Source organism: Salmo salar, unplaced genomic scaffold (genome assembly GCF_905237065.1).
Source record: "Salmo salar unplaced genomic scaffold, Ssal_v3.1, whole genome shotgun sequence".
Taxonomy (NCBI): Eukaryota; Metazoa; Chordata; class Actinopteri; order Salmoniformes; family Salmonidae; genus Salmo; species Salmo salar.
Window position 1 is genome coordinate 72,501 of NW_025547433.1, and position 22,998 is coordinate 95,498.

The 22,998-nt window shown below is 56.4% G+C and overlaps 1 protein-coding gene across 1 annotated transcript in view; it reads left to right on the forward strand.

Annotated features, from left to right (window-relative positions):
- The window catches only part of LOC123731819 (glypican-5), a 173,924-nt gene that overhangs the window by 38,590 nt on the left and 112,336 nt on the right, over positions 1–22,998 (forward strand). Inside the window, exons 3-6 of the mRNA XM_045711244.1 lie at positions 4,965–5,500; positions 5,674–5,832; positions 13,171–13,304; positions 13,540–13,665. Coding sequence (XP_045567200.1) covers positions 4,965–5,500; positions 5,674–5,832; positions 13,171–13,304; positions 13,540–13,665 — 955 coding nt within the window. The remainder of the gene's footprint in view (positions 1–4,964; positions 5,501–5,673; positions 5,833–13,170; positions 13,305–13,539; positions 13,666–22,998) is intronic.

The following is a 22,998-nucleotide window of genomic DNA, read 5'->3' on the forward strand; positions in this document are numbered from 1 at the left end:
CTGGGGAAGGAGAGACCCACTGGCCACGTCCTAGCTCGTCCCAGCCTGGGCCCTGGGGGAAGGAGAGACACACTGGCCACGTCCTAGCTCGTCCCAGACTGTGTCCTGGGGGAAGGAGAGACCCACTGGCCACGTCCTAGCTCGTCCCAGCCTGGGCCCTGGGGGAAGGAGAGACCCACTGGCCACGTCCTAGCTCGTCCCAGCCTGGGGGAAGGAGAGACCCACTGGCCACGTCCTAGCTCGTCCCAGCCTGGGGGAAGGAGAGAACCACTGGCCACGTCCTAGCTCGTTCCAGCCTGGGTCCTGGGGGAAGGAGAGACCCACTGGCCACGTCCTAGCTCGTTCCAGCCTGGGTCCTGGGGGAAGGAGAAACCCACTGGCCACGTCCTAGCTCGTCCCAGCCTGGGTCCTGGGGGAAGGAGAGACCCACTGGCCACGTCCTAGCTCGTCCCAGCCTGGGCCCTGGGGGAAGGAGAAACCCACTGGCCACGTCCTAGCTCGTCCCAGCCTGGGGGAAGGAGAGACCCACTGGCCACGTCCTAGCTCGTCCCAGCCTGGGCCCTGGGGGAAGGAGAGACCCACTGGCCACGTCCTAGCTCATCCCAGCCTGGGTCCTGGGGGAAGGAGAGACCCACTGGCCACGTCCTAGCTCATCCCAGCCTGGGTCCTGGGGAAGGAGAAACCCACTGGCCACGTCCTAGCTCGTCCCAGCCTGGGGAAGGAGAGACCCACTGGCCACGTCCTAGCTCGTCCCAGCCTGGGTCCTGGGGGAAGGAGAGACCCACTGGCCACGTCCTAGCTCGTCCCAGCCTGGGTCCTGGGGAAGGAGAGACCCACTGGCCACGTCCTATTTCGTCCCAGCCTGGGTCCTGGGGAAGGAGAGACCCACTGGCCACGTCCTAGCTCGTCCCAGCCTGGGGGAAGGAGAGACTTCCCACTGGCCACGTCCTAGCTCGTCCCAGCCTGGGCCCTGGGGGAAGGAGAGACCCACTGGCCACGTCCTAGCTCATCCCAGCCTGGGTCCTGGGGGAAGGAGAGACCCACTAGCCACGTCCTAGCTCGTCCCAGCCTGGGGGAAGGAGAGACCCACTAGCCACGTCCTAGCTCGTCCCAGCCTGGGTCCTGGGGGAAGGAGAGACCCACTGGCCACGTCCTAGCTCGTCCCAGCCTGGGCCCTGGGGGAAGGAGAAACCCACTGGCCACGTCCTAGCTCGTCCCAGCCTGGGGGAAGGAGAGACCCACTGGCCACGTCCTAGCTCATCCCAGCCTGGGCCCTGGGGGAAGGAGAGACCCACTGGCCACGTCCTAGCTCATCCCAGCCTGGGTCCTGGGGGAAGGAGAAACCCACTGGCCACGTCCTAGCTCGTCCCAGCCTGGGGGAAGGAGAGACCCACTGGCCACGTCCTAGCTCGTCCCAGCCTGGGTCCTGGGGGAAGGAGAGACCCACTGGCCACGTCCTAGCTCGTCCCAGCCTGGGTCCTGGGGGAAGGAGAGACCCACTGGCCACGTCCTATTTCGTCCCAGCCTGGGTCCTGGGGGAAGGAGAGACCCACTGGCCACGTCCTAGCTCGTCCCAGCCTGGGTCCTGGGGAAGGAGAAACCCACTGGCCACGTCCTAGCTCGTCCCAGCCTGGGGGAAGGAGAGACCCACTAGCCACGTCCTAGCTCGTCCCAGCCTGGGTCCTGGGGGAAGGAGAGACCCACTGGCCACGTCCTAGCTCGTCCCAGCCTGGGCCCTGGGGGAAGGAGAAACCCACTGGCCACGTCCTAGCTCGTCCCAGCCTGGGGGAAGGAGAGACCCACTGGCCACGTCCTAGCTCGTCCCAGCCTGGGTCCTGGGGGAAGGAGAGACTTCCCACTGGCCACGTCCTAGCTCGTCCCAGCCTGGGGAAGGAGAGACCCACTGGCCACGTCCTAGCTCGTCCCAGCCTGGGTCCTGGGGAAGGAGAGACCCACTGGCCACGTCCTAGCTCGTCCCAGCCTGGGTCCTGGGGGAAGGAGAGACCCACTGGCCACGTCCTAGCTCGTCCCAGCCTGGGTCCTGGGGAAGGAGAGACTTCCCACTGGCCACGTCCTAGCTCGTCCCAGCCTGGGTCCTGGGGGAAGGAGAGACCCACTGGCCACGTCCTAGCTCGTCCCAGCCTGGGTCCTGGGGGAAGGAGAAACCCACTGGCCACGTCCTAGCTCGTCCCAGCCTGGGGGAAGGAGAGACCCACTGGCCACGTCCTAGCTCGTCCCAGCCTGGGTCCTGAGGGGAAGGAGAGACCCACTGGCCACGTCCTAGCTCGTCCCAGCCTGGGTCCTGGGGGAAGGAGAGACCCACTGGCCACGTCCTAGCTCGTCCCAGACTGGGTCCTGGGGGAAGGAGAGACCCACTGGCCACGTCCTAGCTCGTTCCAGCCTGGGTCCTGGGGGAAGGAGAGACCCACTGGCCACGTCCTAGCTCGTCCCAGCCTGGGTCCTGGGGGAAGGAGAAACCCACTGGCCACGTCCTAGCTCGTCCCAGCCTGGGGGAAGGAGAGACCCACTGGCCACGTCCTAGCTCGTCCCAGCCTGGGTCCTGAGGGAAGGAGAGACCCACTGGCCACGTCCTAGCTCGTCCCAGCCTGGGTCCTGGGGGAAGGAGAGACCCACTGGCCACGTCCTAGCTCGTCCCAGACTGGGTCCTGGGGAAGGAGAGACCCACTGGCCACGTCCTAGCTCGTCCCAGCCTGGGTCCTGGGGAAGGAGAGACCCACTGGCCACGTCCTAGCTCGTCCCAGCCTGGGGGAAGGAGAGACCCACTGGCCACGTCCTAGCTCGTTCCAGCCTGGGTCCTGGGGGAAGGAGAGACCCACTGGCCATGTCCTAGCTCGTCCCAGCCTGGGGGAAGGAGAGACCCACTGGCCACGTCCTAGCTCGTCCCAGCCTGGGTCCTGGGGGAAGGAGAGACCCACTGGCCACGTCCTAGCTCGTCCCAGCCTGGGTCCTGGGGGAAGGAGAGACCCACTGGCCACGTCCTAGCTCGTCCCAGCCTGGGGGAAGGAGAGACCCACTGGCCACGTCCTAGCTCGTCCCAGGGGTCTAAACCTCCTGTTCTACTGCGCCCCAGAAACCCTTTCAGTCCCCCCCTCCTCCTGTAGAAACCCTTTTAGTCCCCCCCTCCTCCTGTAGAAACCCTTTTAGTCCCCCCTCCTCCTGTAGAAACCCTTTTAGTCCCCCCTCCTCCTGTAGAAACCCTTTTAGTCCCCCCCTCCTCCTGTAGAAACCCTTTTAGTCCCCCCTCCTCCTGTAGAAACCCTTTCAGTCCCCCCCTCCTCCTGTAGAAACCCTTTTAGTCCCCCCCCTCCTCCTGTAGAAACCCTTTCAGTCCCCCCCTCCTCCTGTAGAAACCCTTTTAGTCCCCCCTCCTCCTGTAGAAACCCTTTCAGTCCCCCTCCTCCTGTAGAAACCCTTTTAGTCCCCCCTCCTCCTGTAGAAACCCTTTTAGTCCCCCCCCTCCTCCTGTAGAAACCCTTTTAGTCCCCCCCTCCTCCTGTAGAAACCCTTTCAGTCCCCCCCTCCTCCTGTAGAAACCCTTTTAGTCCCCCCCTCCTCCTGTAGAAACCCTTTCAGTCCCCCCTCCTCCTGTAGAAACCCTTTTAGTCCCCCCTCCTCCTGTAGAAACCCTTTCAGTCCCCCCTTCCTCCTGTAGAAACCCTTTCAGTCCCCCCCTCCTCCTGTAGAAACCCTTTCAGTCCCCCCCTCCTCCTGTAGAAACCCTTTCAGTCCCCCCTCCTCCTGTAGAAACCCTTTCAGTCCCCCCCTCCTCCTGTAGAAACCCTTTCAGTCCCCCCTCCTCCTGTAGAAACCCTTTCAGTCCCCCCCTCCTCCTGTAGAAACCCTTTTAGTCCCCCCTCCTCCTGTAGAAACCCTTTCAGTCCCCCCCTCCTCCTGTAGAAACCCTTTTAGTCCCCCCCTCCTCCTGTAGAAACCCTTTCAGTCCCCCCCTCCTCCTGTAGAAACCCTTTCAGTCCCCCCCTCCTCCTGTAGAAACCCTTTCAGTCCCCCCTCCTCCTGTAGAAACCCTTTCAGTCCCCCCCTCCTCCTGTAGAAACCCTTTTAGTCCCCCCCTCCTCCTGTAGAAACCCTTTTAGTCCCCCCCTCCTCCTGTAGAAACCCTTTCAGTCCCCCCTCCTCCTGTAGAAACCCTTTCAGTCCCCCCCTCCTCCTGTAGAAACCCTTTCAGTCCCCCCTCCTCCTGTAGAAACCCTTTCAGTCCCCCCCCTCCTCCTGTAGAAACCCTTTCAGTCCCCCCTCCTCCTGTAGAAACCCTTTCAGTCCCCCCCCTCCTCCTGTAGAAACCCTTTCAGTCCCCCCCTCCTCCTGTAGAAACCCTTTCAGTCCCCCCCTCCTCCTGTAGAAACCCTTTCAGTCCCCCCTCCTCCTGTAGAAACCCTTTCAGTCCCCCCCTCCTCCTGTAGAAACCCTTTCAGTCCCCCCTCCTCCTGTAGAAACCCTTTTAGTCCCCCCCTCCTCCTGTAGAAACCCTTTCAGTCCCACCCTCCTCCTGTAGAAACCCTTTCAGTCCCCCCCTCCTCCTGTAGAAACCCTTTCAGTCCCCCCCCTCCTCCTGTAGAAACCCTTTCAGTCCCCCTCCTCCTCTGAAGAAACCCTTTCAGTCCCCCCCCTCCTCCTGTAGAAACCTTTGAGTCTCTGATGAAGGCATCAGAGAACCACACCAACCTTGTCCTCTAGTATTAACCATCTCTCTCGCTCTCCCCTCTCCCTCTCTCTCCCCCTCTGCCTCTCTCTCTCCCTCTCTCTCTCCCCTTCTGCCTCTCTCTCTCCTCCTGTAGAAACCTTTGAGTCTCTGATGAAGGCATCAGAGAACCACACCAACCTTGTCCTCTAGTATTAACCATCTCTCTCGCTCTCCCCTCTCCCTCTCTCTCCCCCTCTGCCTCTCTCTCTCTCCCCTTCTGCCTCTCTCTCTCCTCCTGTAGAAACCTTTGAGTCTCTGATGAAGGCATCAGAGAACCTCACCAACCTTCTCCTCCAGGCGTCGTACCGTGACATGGCCGGGGAGGCGTCGGTTCCGGTGAGAGAGTTGTTCGCTGACGTCGGCCTCTTCCTCATCGGCTCCGACCTCGACGTCGACGACGTCACCAGCCGCTTCTTCGACGCCCTCTTCCCGTTGGTCTACAACCGCGTCGTCGACCCCGGCCTCGGCCACGTCGCCCCCGGATACTCCGAGTGCGTCCGCTCCGCCCGCCGCGATCTGACCCCGTTCGGCTCCTCTCCGGGACTCCTAGCCAATCAGATCGGGAGGTCCGGGGTCGAGGGTCGCGTGCTGTTACAGGCGTTGCACCTCGGCGTTGAGGTGATCAACACCACGGACCACCTGGTGTTTAGCAGGGAGTGTCGTAAAGCTCTGCTCAGGATGCAGTACTGTCCCCACTGCCACGGATTCACCCTCTCTAAACCCTGTATGGGCTACTGCCTCAACGTGATGCGAGGCTGTCTGGCTAGCATGGCTGAGGTAACTCTGGCTTTGTTGTTTTACACATAATAATAATAATAACAATATATATTATTCTGCTTGTTATCTATTCATCTTTCTTGTGGATTCTTGTTTTCATGTGATTTTTATTTGTTTATTTTTTAACTTTTTACTGGGAAAGGTTGTAAATAGAATTTTGATTTTGATTTGAGGTGGACCCCCATTGGAGAGAATTCGTAAGGTCGTTAGAGGGGCTGTCGGCCCGCATGCACGGAACTCAGGACCTGGAGCAAGTGCTGCTGGGAGTTCACGCCGTCGTCCACGACGCCGTCGCACACGCTCAGAAGAACGGACCACACCTCTCTAGACAGGTGAGGTTTTTGGTGAGGCGTTGTCGTCGTCGTCCCCCGTTGGATTGTCATAATAACGTGAAACCAACCAGTCACCAGACTAAGTGAATAACATAAAACCAACCAGTCACCAGACTAAGTGAATAACGTCCTTATAAAACCAACCAGTCACCAGACTAAGTGAATAACGTCTACGAATAAGAAACACACATTTTCTCAGAGAGACAGAGAGAGTTCCACTACTGAAGAGAGGTTTAAAGACTGAACCAAACTCTCCATTTCATCTGCTACGACTCCGTCACCCAGGAATGTACTGCAGACTACACACACACACACACACACACACACACACACACACACACACACACACACACACACACACACACACACACACACACACCACTCAACAACAGCGTGCCCAGAACCTTCTCAGAATAGACCATTGTGGGCAGCGAGCCCCCAGTAGCCAGAAGAGGTTGTCCAGACTGTTAACCAGAGAGAGTTAGTTCATCCCCAGTAGCCAGAAGAGGTTGTCCAGACTGTTAACCAGAGAGAGTTAGTTCATCCCCAGTAACCAGAAGAGGTTATCCAGACTGTTAACCAGAGAGAGTTAGTTCATCCCCAGTAGCCAGAAGAGGTTGTCCAGACTGTTAACCAGAGAGAGTTAGTTCATCCCCAGTAGCCAGAAGAGGTTGTCCAGACTGTTAACCAGAGAGAGTTAGTTCATCCCCAGTAGCCAGAAGAGGTTGTCCAGACTGTTAACCAGAGAGAGTTAGTTCATCCCCAGTAGCCAGAAGAGGTTGTCCAGACTGTTAACCAGAGAGAGTTAGTTCATCCCCAGTAACCAGAAGAGGTTGTCCAGACTGTTAACCAGAGAGAGTTAGTTCATCCCCAGTAGCCAGGAGAGGTTGTCCAGACTGTTAACCAGAGAGAGTTAGTTCATCCCCAGTAGCCAGAAGAGGTTATCCAGACTGTTAACCAGAGAGAGTTAGTTCATCCCCAGTAGCCAGAAGAGGTTGTCCAGACTGTTAACCAGAGAGAGTTAGTTCATCCCCAGTAGCCAGAAGAGGTTATCCAGACTGTTAACCAGAGAGAGTTAGTTCATCCCCAGTAGCCAGAAGAGGTTGTCCAGACTGTTTAACCAGAGAGAGTTAGTTCATCCCCAGTAGCCAGGAGAGGTTGTCCAGACTGTTAACCAGAGAGAGTTAGTTCATCCCCAGTAGCCAGAAGAGGTTATCCAGACTGTTAACCAGAGAGAGTTAGTTCATCCCCAGTAGCCAGAAGAGGTTGTCCAGACTGTTAACCAGAGAGAGTTAGTTCATCCCCAGTAGCCAGAAGAGGTTGTCCAGACTGTTAACCAGAGAGAGTTAGTTCATCCCCAGTAGCCAGGAGAGGTTGTCCAGACTGTTAACCAGAGAGAGTTAGTTCATCCCCAGTAGCCAGAAGAGGTTATCCAGACTGTTAACCAGAGAGAGTTAGTTCATCCCCAGTAGCCAGAAGAGGTTGTCCAGACTGTTAACCAGAGAGAGTTAGTTCATCCCCAGTAGCCAGAAGAGGTTGTCCAGACTGTTAACCAGAGAGAGTTAGTTCATCCCCAGTAGCCAGGAGAGGTTGTCCAGACTGTTAACCAGAGAGAGTTAGTTCATCCCCAGTAGCCAGAAGAGGTTATCCAGACTGTTTAACCAGAGAGAGTTAGTTCATCCCCAGTAGCCAGAAGAGGTTATCCAGACTGTTAACCAGAGAGAGTTAGTTCATCCCCAGTAGCCAGAAGAGGTTGTCCAGACTGTTAACCAGAGAGAGTTAGTTCATCCCCAGTAGCCAGAAGAGGTTGTCCAGACTGTTAACCAGAGAGAGTTAGTTCATCCCCAGTAGCCAGAAGAGGTTGTCCAGACTGTTAACCAGAGAGAGTTAGTTCATCCCCAGTAACCAGAAGAGGTTATCCAGACTGTTAACCAGAGAGAGTTAGTTCATCCCCAGTAGCCAGAAGAGGTTGTCCAGACTGTTTAACCAGAGAGAGTTAGTTCATCCCCAGTAGCCAGAAGAGGTTATCCAGACTGTTTAACCAGAGAGAGTTAGTTCATCCCCAGTAGCCAGAAGAGGTTATCCAGACTGTTTAACCAGAGAGAGTTAGTTCATCCCCAGTAGCCAGAAGAGGTTGTCCAGACTGTTTAACCAGAGAGAGTTAGTTCATCCCCAGTAGCCAGAAGAGGTTGTCCAGACTGTTAACCAGAGAGAGTTAGTTCATCCCCAGTAACCAGAAGAGGTTATCCAGACTGTTTAACCAGAGAGAGTTAGTTCATCCCCAGTAACCAGAAGAGGTTGTCCAGACTGTTTAACCAGAGAGAGTTAGTTCATCCCCAGTAACCAGAAGAGGTTGTCCAGACTGTTAACCAGAGAGAGTTAGTTCATCCCCAGTAACCAGAAGAGGTTGTCCAGACTGTTAACCAGAGAGAGTTAGTTCATCCCCAGTAGCCAGAAGAGGTTGTCCAGACTGTTAACCAGAGAGAGAGTTCATCCCCAGTAGCCAGAAGAGGTTGTCCAGACTGTTAACCAGAGAGCGAGTTAGTTCATCCCCAGTAACCAGAAGAGGTTGTCCAGACTGTTTAACCAGAGAGAGTTAGTTCATCCCCAGTAGCCAGAAGAGGTTATCCAGACTGTTAACCTGAGAGAAGCAATAAAACTGGCCTTTAGACTAGTTGAGTATCTGGAGCATCAGCATTTGTGGGTTCGATTACAGGCTCAAAATGGCCAGAAACAAAGACCTTTCTTCTGAAACTCGTCAGTCTATTCTTATTCCATGTGAGAAATTGCCAAGAAACGGAAGATCTTGTACAACGCTGTGTACTACTCCCTTCACAGAACAGCACAAACTGGCTCTAACCAGAATAGAAAGAGCCAACTTGACACAACTGTGGGAAGCATTGGATTTAACATGGACCAGCATCCCTGTGGAAGTCTTTCCACACCTCGTAGAGTCGCTGCCCCGATGAATTGAGTCTGTTCTGAGGGCAAAAAAGGGTGTAACTCAAAATTAGGAAGGTGTTCTTAATGTTTTGTCCACTCAGTGTAGACTACAGTGACTAGTGTACACTAGACTGGCTCACTTCAACATTGACTACAGTGAGTAGTGTACACTAGACTGGCTCACTTCAACGTAGACTACCGTGAGTAGTGTACACTAGACTGGCTCACTTCAACGTAGACTACGGTGAGTAGTGTACACTAGATTGGCTCACTTCAACATAGACTACCGTGAGTAGTGTACACTAGACTGGCTCACTTCAACGTAGACTACCGTGAGTAGTGTACACTAGACTGGCTCACTTCAACATAGACTACGGTGAGTAGTGTACACTAGACTGGCTCACTTCAACATAGACTACAGTGAGTAGTGTACACTAGACTGGCTCACTTCAACGTAGACTACCGTGAGTAGTGTACACTAGACTGGCCCACTGCAACGTAGTGTACACTAGACTGGCCCACTTCAACGTAGTGTACACTAGATTGGCTCACTTCAACGTAGACTACCGTGAGTAGTGTACACTAGACTGGCTCACTTCAACATAGACTACAGTGAGTAGTGTACACTAGACTGGCCCACTTCAACATAGACTACCGTGAGTAGTGTACACTAGACTGGCTCACTTCAACATAGACTACCGTGAGTAGTGTACACTAGACTGGCCCACTTCAACGTAGACTACAGTGAGTAGTGTACACTAGACTGGCTCACTTCAACATAGACTACAGTGAGTAGTGTACACTAGACTGGCTCACTTCAACATAGACTACAGTGAGTAGTGTACACTAGACTGGCCCACTTCAAGATAGACCACGGTGAGTAGTGTACACTAGACTGGCCCACTTCAACGAGTGTCACTAGACTGGCCCACTTCAACATAGACTACGGTGAGTAGTGTACACTAGACTGGCCCACTTCAACATAGACCACGGTGAGTAGTGTACACTAGACTGGCCCACTTCAACGTAGTGTACACTAGACTGGCCCAATTCAACATAGACTACCGTGAGTAGTGTACACTAGACTGGCCCACTTCAACATAGACTACAGTGGGTAGTGTACACTAGACTGGCCCACTTCAACATAGACTACGGTGAGTAGTGTACACTAGACTGGCCCACTTCAACATAGACTACAGTGAGTAGTGTACACTAGACTGGCCCACTTCAACGTAGTGTACACTAGACTGGCCCACTTCAACATAGACCACCGTGAGTAGTGTACACTAGATTGGCTCACTTCAACATAGACTCCAGTGTGTAATAATGTTTGGTACACTCAGTGTATATGTGATCATATACCAATGTAAGCAAAGTTTAAATGATTATGTTTTAGTCAAATATTATATCTGTTTGTGCTTCTTATAGTCTTATATCTAATTACGTTCAGGTCCCCTGATCATCAGCTCAAGACAAAATGGTCCCGCGGCTGAATCTAGTTGATAATCCATACCCTGCGGTGCATTACTTTAGACCAGAGTCCTCTGGGTCCATCTAGTGGCGACATCCGGCCACTGCACCCTGTTAGGAGGGGTGTCCAGAGTCTTCTGGGTCCATCTAGTGGCGACATCCTGTTAGGAGGGGTGTCCAGAGTCCTCTGGGTCCATCTAGTGGCGTCATCCTGCCACTGCACCCTGTTAGGAGGGGTGTCCAGAGTCTTCTGAGTCCATCTAGTGGCGACATCCTGCCACTGCACCCTGTTAGGAGGGGTCTCCAGAGTCTTCTGGGTCCATCTAGTGGCGTCATCCTGTTAGGAGGGGTGTCCAGAGTCCTCTGGGTCCATCTAGTGGGCGACATCCTGCCACTGCACCCTGTTAGGAGGGGTGTCCAGAGTCCTCTGGGTCCATCTAGTGGCGACATCCTGTTAGGAGGGGTGTCCAGAGTCCTCTGGGTCCATCTAGTGGCGACATCCTGTTAGGAGGGGTGTCCAGAGTCCTCTGGGTCCATCTAGTGGCGACATCCTGTTAGGAGGGGTGTCCAGAGTCCTCTGGGTCCATCTAGTGGCAACATCCTGCCACTGCACCCTGTTAGGAGTGGTGTCCAGAGTCTTCTGGGTCCATCTAGTGGCGTCATCCTGTTAGGAGGGGTGTCCAGAGTCCTCTGGGTCCATCTAGTGGCGACATCCTGCCACTGCACCCTGTTAGGAGGGGTGTCCAGAGTCCTCTGGGTCCATCTAGTGGCGACATCCTGTTAGGAGGGGTGTCCAGAGTCCTCTGGGTCCATCTAGTGGCAACATCCTGCCACTGCACCCTGTTAGGAGGGGTGTCCAGAGTCTTCTGGGTCCATCTAGTGGCGTCATCCTGTTAGGGAGGGGTGTCCAGAGTCCTCTGGGTCCATCTAGTGGCGTCATCCTGCCACTGCACCCTGTTAGGAGGGGTGTCCAGAGTCTTCTGGGTCCATCTAGTGGCGTCATCCTGTTAGGAGGGGTGTCCAGAGTCCTCTGGGTCCATCTAGTGGCAACATCTGCCACTGCACCCTGTTAGGAGGGGTGTCCAGAGTCCTCTGGGTCCATCTAGTGGCGACATCCTGCCACTGCACCCTGTTAGGAGGGGTGTCCAGAGTCCTCTGGGTCCATCTAGTGGCGTCATCCTGCCACTGCACCCTGTTAGGAGGGGTGTCCAGAGTCTTCTGGGTCCATCTAGTGGCGTCATCCTGTTAGGAGGGGTGTCCAGAGTCCTCTGGGTCCATCTAGTGGCGACATCCTGCCACTGCACCCTGTTAGGAGGGGTGTCCAGAGACCTCTGGGTCCTTCTAGTGGCGACATCCTGCCACTGCACCCTGTTAGGAGGGGTGTCCAGAGTCCTCTGGGTCCATCTAGTGGCGTCATCCTGCCACTGCACCCTGTTAGGAGGGGTGTCCAGAGTCTTCTGGGTCCATCTAGTGGCGTCATCCTGTTAGGAGGGGTGTCCAGAGTCCTCTGGGTCCATCTAGTGGCGTCATCCTGCCACTGCACCCTGTTAGGAGGGGTGTCCAGAGTCTTCTGGGTCCATCTAGTGGCAACATCCTGTTAGGAGGGGTGTCCAGAGTCCTCTGGGTCCATCTAGTGGCGACATCCTGCCACTGCACCCTGTTAGGAGGGTGTCCAGAGTCCTCTGGGTCCATCTAGTGGCGACATCTTGCCACTGCACCCTGTTAGGAGGGGTGTCCAGAGTCCTCTGGGTCCATCTAGTGGCGACATCCTGCCACTGCACCCTGTTAGGAGGGGTGTCCAGAGTCCTCTGGGTCCATCTAGTGGCGACATCCTGCCACTGCACCCTGTTAGGAGGGGTGTCCAGAGTCCTCTGGGTCCATCTAGTGGCGACATCCTGCCACTGCACCCTGTTAGTAGGGGTGTCCAGAGTCTTCTGAGTCCATCTAGTGGCGACATCCTGCCACTGCACCCTGTTAGTAGGGGTGTCCAGAGTCTTCTGAGTCCATCTAGTGGCGACATCCTGCCACTGCACCCTGTTAGGAGGGGTGTCCAGAGTCCTCTGGGTCCATCTAGTGGCGACATCCTGCCACTGCATCCTGTTAGGAGGGGTGTCCAGAGTCCTCTGGGTCCATCTAGTGGCGTCATCCTGCTACTGCACCCTGTTAGGAGGGGTGTCCAGAGTCTTCTGAGTCCATCTAGTGGCGACATCCTGCCACTGCACCCTGTTAGGAGGGGTGTCCAGAGTCTTCTGGGTCCATCTAGTGGCGTCATCCTGTTAGGAGGGGTGTCCAGAGTCCTCTGGGTCCATCTAGTGGCGACATCCTGCCACTGCACCCCTGTTAGGAGGGGTGTCCAGAGTCCTCTGGGTCCATCTAGTGGCGACATCCTGTTAGGAGGGGTGTCCAGAGTCTTCTGGGTCCATCTAGTGGCGTCATCCTGTTAGGAGGGGTGTCCAGAGTCCTCTGGGTCCATCTAGTGGCGACATCCTGCCACTGCACCCTGTTAGGAGGGGTGTCCAGAGTCCTCTGGGTCCATCTAGTGGCGACATCCTGTTAGGAGGGGTGTCCAGAGTCCTCTGGGTCCATCTAGTGGCAACATCCTGCCACTGCACACTGTTAGGAGGGGTGTCCAGAGTCTTCTGGGTCCATCTAGTGGCGTCATCCTGTTAGGAGGGGTGTCCAGAGTCCTCTGGGTCCATCTAGTGGCAACATCCTGCCACTGCACACTGTTAGGAGGGGTGTCCAGAGTCCTCTGGGTCCATCTAGTGGCGACATCCTGCCACTGCATCCTGTTAGGAGGGGTGTCCAGAGTCCTCTGGGTCCATCTAGTGGCGACATCCTGCCACTGCACCCTGTTAGTAGCTCTCTAACACTAGGAAGCTGTACGTCAGCTGATTTTTGTTCTCTGCGGTTGTTGTCCTCCAGGTGTATAAAGTATGTGGTCGCCCCAGTAGACAACCTGCCCAGTCGGTCAGTGACCAGAGGGACGGCGCTAGAGAGTCCATCCCTCTCAAAGCCTCCGTCAGAGAAACAGGAAACGCCCTGGTTACCGTGACAACGTGAGTATTTACAGTCTCAGTTCAACACCGTCACTTTATAGTCCTCATTTTCTACTTACTCAACACTTCAGTCTGCGCTTTACACAGTCCTCAAAAGGTTGATCTTTCAGGGCATTATTGTATTGTTGATTTAGGTTTTCTTAGATTACTATTTTAGCGTTATGACGCTCTTGAGAGGACTGTAGGGGGGGTGGAAGTAAACCAGTGTTGGTCACCTGTGTGTCTGTCTCAACAGAGAGTTCCTGAACAGTCTACGTTTGTACCGTACCTTCTACGGTGGCCTGGCGGACCAGCTGTGTGTGAACCAGCTCGCCTCCGCTGATGGACTGGCCTGCTGGAACGGCGCTGATGTGGTCAAGAGGTATAAAACCACTCCCCTCCCTCACACACACAGACCTATCACTGACCTGGCTACGTCTCTCTCTCTCTCACAGACCTATCACTGACCTGGCTACCTCTCTCTCTCTCTCTCTCTCACAGACCTATCACTGACCTGGCTATGTCTCTCTCTCTCTCACAGACCTATCACTGACCTGGCTACCTCTCTCTCTCACAGACCTATCACTGACCTGGCTACGTCTCTCTCTCTCTCTCACAGACCTATCACTGACCTGGCTACCTCTCTCTCTCTCTTTCTCTCTCTCTCTCTCTCTCTCTCTCTCTCTCTCTCTCTCTGTCTCTCTCTCTCTCTCTCTCTCTCTCTCTCTCTCTCTCTCACAGACCTATCACTGACCTGGCTACCTCTCTCTCTCTCTCACAGACCTATCACTGACCTGGCTACCTCTCTCTCTCTCTCACAGACCTATCACTGACCTGGCTACCTCTCTCTCTCTCTCTCTCACAGACCTATCACTGACCTGGCTACTTCTCTCTCTCTCTCTCACAGACCTATCACTGACCTGGCTACCTCTCTCTCTCTCTCTCTCACAGACCTATCACTGACCTGGCTACTTCTCTCTCTCTGTGTCCCAAATGGCAGCCTTATCGACCAGGGCCCCTAGACAATAGGGCCCCTAGAGAATAGGGCCCCTAGGGAGTAGGGCCCCTAGGGAGTAGGGCCCCTAGGGAGTAGGGCCCCTAGAGAATAGGGCCCCTAGGGAGTAGGGCCCCTAGAGAATAGGGCCCCTAGAGAATAGGGCCCCTAGGGAATAGGGCCCCTAGGGAGTAGGGCCCCTAGGGAATAGGGTGCGATTAGGGCTTCAGACACTTATTGAAATCCCCAGCAGAATCAACAGTGTTATGTATGAATGGCCCTGCAATGTTTTATTCATTACTGTCTCTCCAGGAGTGTGTTTGATCCAATACATTATCCACAGCAATCTGTCTATATGGGACTGTAGGCGCAAACAGGCTGTGTGTGTGTGTGTGTGTGTGTGTGTGTGTGTGTGTGTGTGTGTGTGTGTGTGTGTGTGTGTGTTGTGTGTGTGTGTGTGTGTGTGTGTGTGTGTGTGTGTGTGTGTGTGGGGGTTGTTGTAATTGTATAGAACAGCTTTTCGTATGTCAAGTAATACGTTTTTCTTCACCTTGTTTCAATTGAATAATCACCAATCTGCAGCCAGACAGACAGACACGCAGACAGACACGCTGCCAGCCAGACAGACACGCTGCCAGACAGACAGACACGCTGCCAGACAGACAGACACGCTGCCAGACAGACAGACACGCTGCCAGACAGACAGACACGCTGCCAGACAGACACGCTGCCAGCCAGACAGACACGCTGCCAGCCAGACAGACACGCTGAGCCAGACAGACACGCTGCCAGACAGACACGCTGCCAGACAGACACGCTGCCAGACAGACAGACACGCTGCCAGACAGACAGACACGCTGCCAGCATGACAGACACGCTGCCAGCCAGACAGACACGCTGCCAGACAGACAGACACGCTGCCAGACAGACAGACACGCTGCCAGCCAGACAGACACGCAGCCAGACAGACAGACACGCTGCCAGACAGACACGCTGCCAGACAGACAGACACGCAGCCAGACAGACAGACACGCAGCCAGACAGACAGACACGCAGCCAGCCAGACAGACACGCAGCCAGCCAGGACAGACACGCTGCCAGCCAGACAGACACGCTGCCAGACAGACACGCTGCCAGACAGACACGCTGCCAGACAGACAGACACGCAGCCAGCCAGACAGACACGCAGCCAGCCAGACAGACACGCTGCCAGCCAGACAGACACGCTGCCAGCCAGACAGACACGCTGCCAGACAGACAGACACGCTGCCAGACAGACAGACACGCTGCCAGCCAGACAGACACGCTGCCAGCCAGACACGCTGCCAGCCAGACACGCTGCCAGCCAGACACGCTGCCAGACAGACAGACACGCTGCCAGACAGACAGACACGCTGCCAGACAGACAGACACGCTGCCAGACAGACAGACACGCTGCCAGACAGACACGCTGCCAGACAGACAGACACGCTGCCAGACAGACAGACACGCTGCCAGCCAGACAGACACGCTGCCAGCCAGACAGACGCGCTGCCAGACAGACAGACACGCTGCCAGACAGACAGGACACGCTGCCAGACAGACAGACACGCAGCCAGACAGACAGACACGCTGCCAGACAGACACGCTGCCAGACAGACACGCTGCCAGACAGACAGACACGCTGCCAGACAGACAGACACGCAGCCAGACAGACAGACACACTGCCAGACAGACAGACACGCAGCCAGACAGACAGATACGCTGCCAGACAGACAGACACGCAGCCAGACAAGACAGACACGCAGCCAGACAGACAGACACGCTGCCAGAGAGACAGACACGCTGCCAGCCAGACAGACACGCTGCCAGACAGACAGACACGCTGCCAGACAGACAGACACGCTGCCAGACAGACAGACACGCAGCCAGACAGACAGACACGCAGCCAGCCAGACAGACACGCTGCCAGCCAGACAGACACGCTGCCAGCCAGACAGACACGCTGCCAGCCAGACAGACACGCTGCCAGCCAGACACGCTGCCAGCCAGACACGCTGCCAGCCAGACAGACACGCTGCCAGACAGACAGACACGCTGCCAGACAGACAGACACGCTGCCAGACAGACAGACACGCTGCCAGCCAGACAGACACGCAGCCAGACAGACACGCAGCCAGACAGACACGCTGCCAGACAGACACGCTGCCAGACAGACACGCTGCCAGACAGACACGCTGCCAGACAGACAGACACGCTGCCAGACAGACAGACATCGCTGCCAGACAGACAGACACGCTGCCAGCCAGACAGACACGCAGCCAGACAGACAGACACGCTGCCAGACAGACAGACACGCAGCCAGACAGACAGACACGCAGCCAGCCAGACAGAACACGCTGCCAGCCAGACAGACACGCTGCCAGCCAGACAGACACGCTGCCAGACAGACACGCTGCCAGACAGACAGACACGCAGCCAGCCAGACAGACACGCTGCCAGCCAGACAGACACGCTGCCAGACAGACAGACACGCAGCCAGACAGACACGCTGCCAGACAGACAGACACGCAGCCAGCCAGACAGACACGCTGCCAGCCAGACAGACACGCTGCCAGACAGACAGACACGCTTCCAGACAGACAGACACGCTGCCAGCCAGACAGACACGCTGCCAGCCAGACAGACACGCTGCCAGCCAGACACGCTGCCAGACAGACACGCTGCCAGACAGACACGCTTCCAGCCAGACAGACACGCTGCCAGACAGACAGACACGCTGCCAGCCAGACACTCGCTGCCAGCAAGACAGACACGCTGCCAGACAGACAGACTCGCTGCCAGACAGACAGACACGCTGCCAGCCAGACAGACACGCTGCCAGCCAGACAGACACGCTGCCAGACAGACAGACACGCTGCCAGACAGACATGCTGCCAGCCAGACACGCTGCCAGCCAGACAGACACGCTGCCAGCCAGACAGACACGCTGCCAGACAGACAGACACGCTGCCAGCCAGACAGACACGCAGCCAGCCAGACAGACACGCAGCCAGACAGACAGACACGCAGCCAGACAGACAGACATCGCTGCCAGACAGACAGACACGCTGCCAGACAGACAGACACGCTGCCAGCCAGACAGACACCGCAGCCAGACAGACAGACACGCTGCCAGACAGACACGCTGCCAGACAGACAGACACGCAGCCAGACAGACAGACACGCAGCCAGACAGACAGACACGCAGCCAGCCAGACAGACACGCAGCCAGCCAGACAGACACGCTGCCAGCCAGACAGACACGCTGCCGAAGACAGACACGCTGCCAGACAGACACGCTGCCAGACAGACAGACACGCAGCCAGCCAGACAGACACGCAGCCAGCCAGACAGACACGCTGCCAGCCAGACAGACACGCTGCCAGCCAGACAGACACGCTGCCAGACAGACAGACACGCTGCCAGCCAGACAGACACGCTGCCAGCCAGACACGCTGCCAGCCAGACACGCTGCCAGCCAGACACGCTGCCAGACAGACAGACACGCTGCCAGACAGACAGACACGCTGCCAGACAGACAGACACGCTGCCAGACAGACAGACACGCTGCCAGACAGACAGACACGCTGCCAGACAGACACGCTGCCAGCCAGACAGACACGCTGCCAGACAGACACGCTGCCAGACAGACAGACACGCTGCCAGACAGACAGACACGCTGCCAGCCAGACAGACACGCTGCCAGCCAGACAGACACGCTGCCAGACAGACAGACACGCTGCCAGACAGACAGACACGCTGCCAGACAGACAGACACGCAGCCAGACAGACAGACACGCTGCCAGACAGACACGCTGCCAGACAGACACGCTGCCAGACAGACAGACACGCTGCCAGACAGACAGACACGCAGCCAGACAGACAGACACACTGCCAGACAGACAGACACGCAGCCAGACAGACAGATACGCTGCCAGACAGACAGACACGCAGCCAGACAAGACAGACACGCAGCCAGACAGACAGACACGCTGCCAGAGAGACAGACACGCTGCCAGAGAGACAGACACGCTGCCAGACAGACAGACACGCTGCCAGACAGACAGACACGCAGCCAGACAGACAGACACGCAGCCAGCCAGACAGACACGCAGCCAGCCAGACAGACGTACGCTGCCAGCCAGACAGACACGCTGCCAGCCAGACAGACACGCTGCCAGCCAGACAGACACGCTGCCAGCCAGACAACGCTGCCAGCCAGACACGCTGCCAGCCAGACACGCTGCCAGCCAGACAGACACGCTGCCAGCCAGACAGACACGCTGCCAGACAGACAGACACGCTGCCAGACAGACAGACACGCTGCCAGCCAGACAGAAACGCTGCCAGACAGACACGCTGCCAGACAGACACGCTGCCAGACAGACACGCTGCCAGACAGACACGCTGCCAGACAGACAGACACGCTGCCAGACAGACAGACACGCTGCCAGACAGACAGACACGCTGCCAGACAGACAGACACGCTGCCAGCCAGACAGACACGAGCCAGACAGACAGACATCGCTGCCAGACAGACAGACACGCAGCCAGACAGACAGACACGCAGCCAGCCAGACAGACACGCAGCCAGCCAGACAGACACGCTGCCAGCCAGACAGACACCGCTGCCAGCCAGACAGACACGCTGCCAGACAGACACGCTGCCAGACAGACAGACACGCAGCCAGCCAGACGACACGCTGCCAGCCAGACAGACACGCTGCCAGACAGACAGACACGCAGCAGCCAGACAGACACGCTGCCAGCCAGACGAGACACGCTGCCAGACAGACACGCTGCCAGACAGACAGACACGCAGCCAGCCAGACAGACACGCTGCCAGCCAACAGACACGCTGCCAGACGCGGTTCCAGACAGACAGACACGCTGCCAGCCAGACAGACACGCGCCAGCCAGACAGACACGCTGCCAGCCAGACACGCTGCCAGACAGACACGCTGCCAGACAGACACGCTCCAGCCAGACAGACACGCTGCCAGACAGACAGACACGCTGCCAGACACAGACACGCTGCCGCAAGACAGACACGCTGCCAGACAGACAGACACGCTGCCAGCCAGACAGACACGCGCCAGCCAGACAGACACGCTGCCAGACAGACAGACACGCTGCCAGACAGACGCAGACACGCTGCCAGCCAGACAGACACGCTGCCAGCCAGACAGACACGCTGCCAGCCAGACAGACACGCTGCCAGCCAGACAGACACGCAGCCAGACAGACAGACACGCAGCCAGACAGACAGACACGCTGCCAGACAGACAGACACGCTGCCAGACAGACAGACACGCTGCCAGACAGACAGACACGCTGCCAGACAGACAGACACGCTGTGTCTGGCCAGACAGACAGACACGCAGCCAGACAGACAGACACGCAGCCAGACAGACAGACACGCAGCCAGACAGACAGACACGCAGCCAGACAGACAGAACGCTGCCAGACAGACACGCTGCCAGACAGACAGACACGCTGCCAGACAGACGAACGCTGCCAGACAGACAGACACGCAGCCAGACAGACAGACACGCAGCCAGACAGACAGACACGCAGCCAGACAGACAGACACGCTGCCAGACAGACAGACACGCTGCCAGACAGACAGACACGCAGCCAGACAGACAGACACGCAGCCAGCCAGACAGACACGCAGCCAGCCAGACAGACACGCAGCCAGCCAGACAGACACGCTGCCAGACAGACACGCTGCCAGACAGACAGACACGCTGCCAGACAGACAGACACGCAGCCAGACAGACAGACAGACACGCTGCCAGCCAGACAGACACGCTGCCAGCCAGACAGACACGCTGCCAGACAGACAGACACGCTGCCAGACAGACAGACACGCTGCCAGACAGAACGCTGCCAGACAGACACGCTGCCAGACAGACAGACACCGCAGCCAGCCAGACACGCAGCCAGCCAGACACGCTGCCAGACCAGACACGCTGCCAGACAGACACGCTGCCAGACAGACAGACACGCTGCCAGACAGACAGACACGCTGCCAGACAGACAGACACGCTGCCAGCCAGACAGACATGCAGCCAGACAGACACGCTGCCAGACAGACAGACACGCTGCCAGACAGACAGACACGCAGCCAGACAGACAGACACGCAGCCAGACAGACAGACACGCTGCCAGACAGACAGACACGCTGCCAGACAGACAGACACGCTGCCAGACAGACAGACACGCTGCCAGACAGACAGACACGCAGCCAGACAGACAGACACGCAGCCAGACAGACAGACACGCACGCTGCCAGACAGACAGACACGCACGCTGCCAGACAGACAGACTCGCACGCTGCCAGACAGACAGACACGCACGCTGCCAGCTACCCAGACACGCTGGCAGCCACCCAGACACTGCGCTGGCAGCCACCCAGACACGCTGCCAGCCAGACAGACACGCTGCCAGACAGAGACGCTGCCAGCCAGACAGACACGCTGCCAGCCAGACACGCTGCCAGCCAGACAGACGCGCTGCCAGCCAGACAGATGCGCTGCCAGACAGACAGACGCGCTGCCAGCCAGACAGACGCGCTGCCAGCCAGACAGACAGACGCGCTGCCAGCCAGACAGACAGACGCGCTGCCAGACAGACAGACAGACGCTCTGCCAGAGTGCACTATATAGGGAATAGGGCTCTGGTCTGTAGTAGTGCACTACATAGGAATAGGGCTCTATAGGGCCCTGGTCTATAGTAGTGCACTACATAGGGAATAGGGCTCTATAGGGCCCTGGTCTAAAGTAGTGCACTACATAGGGAATAGGGCTCTATAGGGCCCTGGTCTGTAGTAGTGCACTACATGGGAATAGGGCTCTATATGGCCCTGGTCCAAAGTAGTGCACTACATAGGAATAGGGCTCTATAGGGCCCTGGTCTAAAGTAGTGCACTACATAGGGAATAGGGCTCTGGTCTATAGTAGTGCACTACATAGGGAATAGGGCCCTGCTCTGCAGTAGTGCACTACATAGGGAATAGGGCTCTGGTCTGTATTACTGCACTACATAGGGAATAGGGCTCTGGTCTATAGTAGTGCACTACATAGGGAATAGGGCTCTGGTCTATAGTAGTGCACTACATAGGGAATAGGGCTCTGGTCTAAAGTAGTGCACTACATAGGGAATAGGGTTCTATAGGGCCCTGGGTCTAAAGTAGTGCACTACATAGGGAATAGGGCTCTATAGGGACCTGGTCTGTGTAGTAGTGCACTACATAGGGAATAGGGCTCTGGTCTATAGTAGTGCACTACATAGGGGAATAGGGCTCTGGTCTGTGTAGTGCACTTCATAGGGAATAGGGTGCCGTTTGGGACACAGACGGTGGAGTTGGGTCTGGTTGCCTCAGTGCCGGGGTCCCTGCTACTGTGCCCTGGGGATCAGAGGCCCTGATTTGGTCAGACAGCTCAGTCAGAGACCCTGATTGGCCAGTTGAAGCCACGTTTAATGGGGTGGGTAATGAGAGCCTGGGGCGTAGCTGGAAGCTCCTTGAACCTAGCTGTTAGGGAGAGGGGAGGGGAGGGGAGGAGAGGGAGAGGGAGGGAGGGGGGAGGGAGGAGGGAGAGGGAGGGAGGGGGAGGGAGGGAGGGAGAGGAGGGGGAGGAGGGGGAGAGAGAGGGAGGGGGAGGAGGGAGGAGGAGGGGGAGAGAGGGAGAGGGAGGGAGGCAGGCTGTTACGGAGACAACGATGTAATGGAGGAACCTGGGGGGTCAGGGGAGGGAGGGAGAGTTTGTACCATGTTGTAATACCTGTTACTGGCCTCTAGAGTGCGCTCCAGCCGTATGGTGAAGCAGGATGGTTTGTACCATGTTGTAATACCTGTTGCTGGCCTCTAGAGTGCGCTCCAGCCGTATGGTGAAGCAGGATGGTTTGTACCATGTTGTAATACCTGTTGCTGGCCTCTAGAGTGCGCTCCAGCCGTATGGTGAAGCAGGATGGTTTGTACCATGTTGTAATACCTGGTACTGGCCTCTAGAGTGCGCTCCAGCCGATGGTGAAGCAGGATGGTTTGTACCATGTTGTAATACCTGGTACTGGCCTCTAGAGTGCGCCCAGCCGTATGGTGAAGCAGGATGGTTTGTACCATGTTGTAATACCTGTTACTGGCTCTAGAGTGCGCCAGCCGATGGTGAAGCAGGATGGTTTGTACCATGTTGTAATACCTGTTGCTGGCCTCTAGAGTGCGCTCCAGCCGTATGGTGAAGCAGGATGGTTTGTACCATGTTGTAATACCTGTTGCTGGCCTCTAGAGTGCGCTCCAGCCATATTAAAATCAAATCATATATTTTATTGGTCACATGTAGATGTTATTGCTAGTGTAGTGAAATGCTTGTGCTTCTAGTTCTGACAGTGCAGTAATATCTAACAAGTAATCTACCAGTCCCACAACAACTACCTAATAAACACACATATAAAGGGGGTGAATGAGAATATGTACATATAAATATATGGATGAGCGATGGCTGAACGGCATTGGCAAGATGCAGTAGATGGTATAGAGTACAGTATATACATATGAGATGAGTAATGTAGGGTATGTAAACATTATTAAAGTGGCTAAAGATGAATTTATTAAAGTGGTTAGAGATTTGAGTCTGTATGTTGGCAGCATCCTCTCTGTGCTAGTGATGGCTGTTTATCAGTCTGATGGTCTGGAGATAG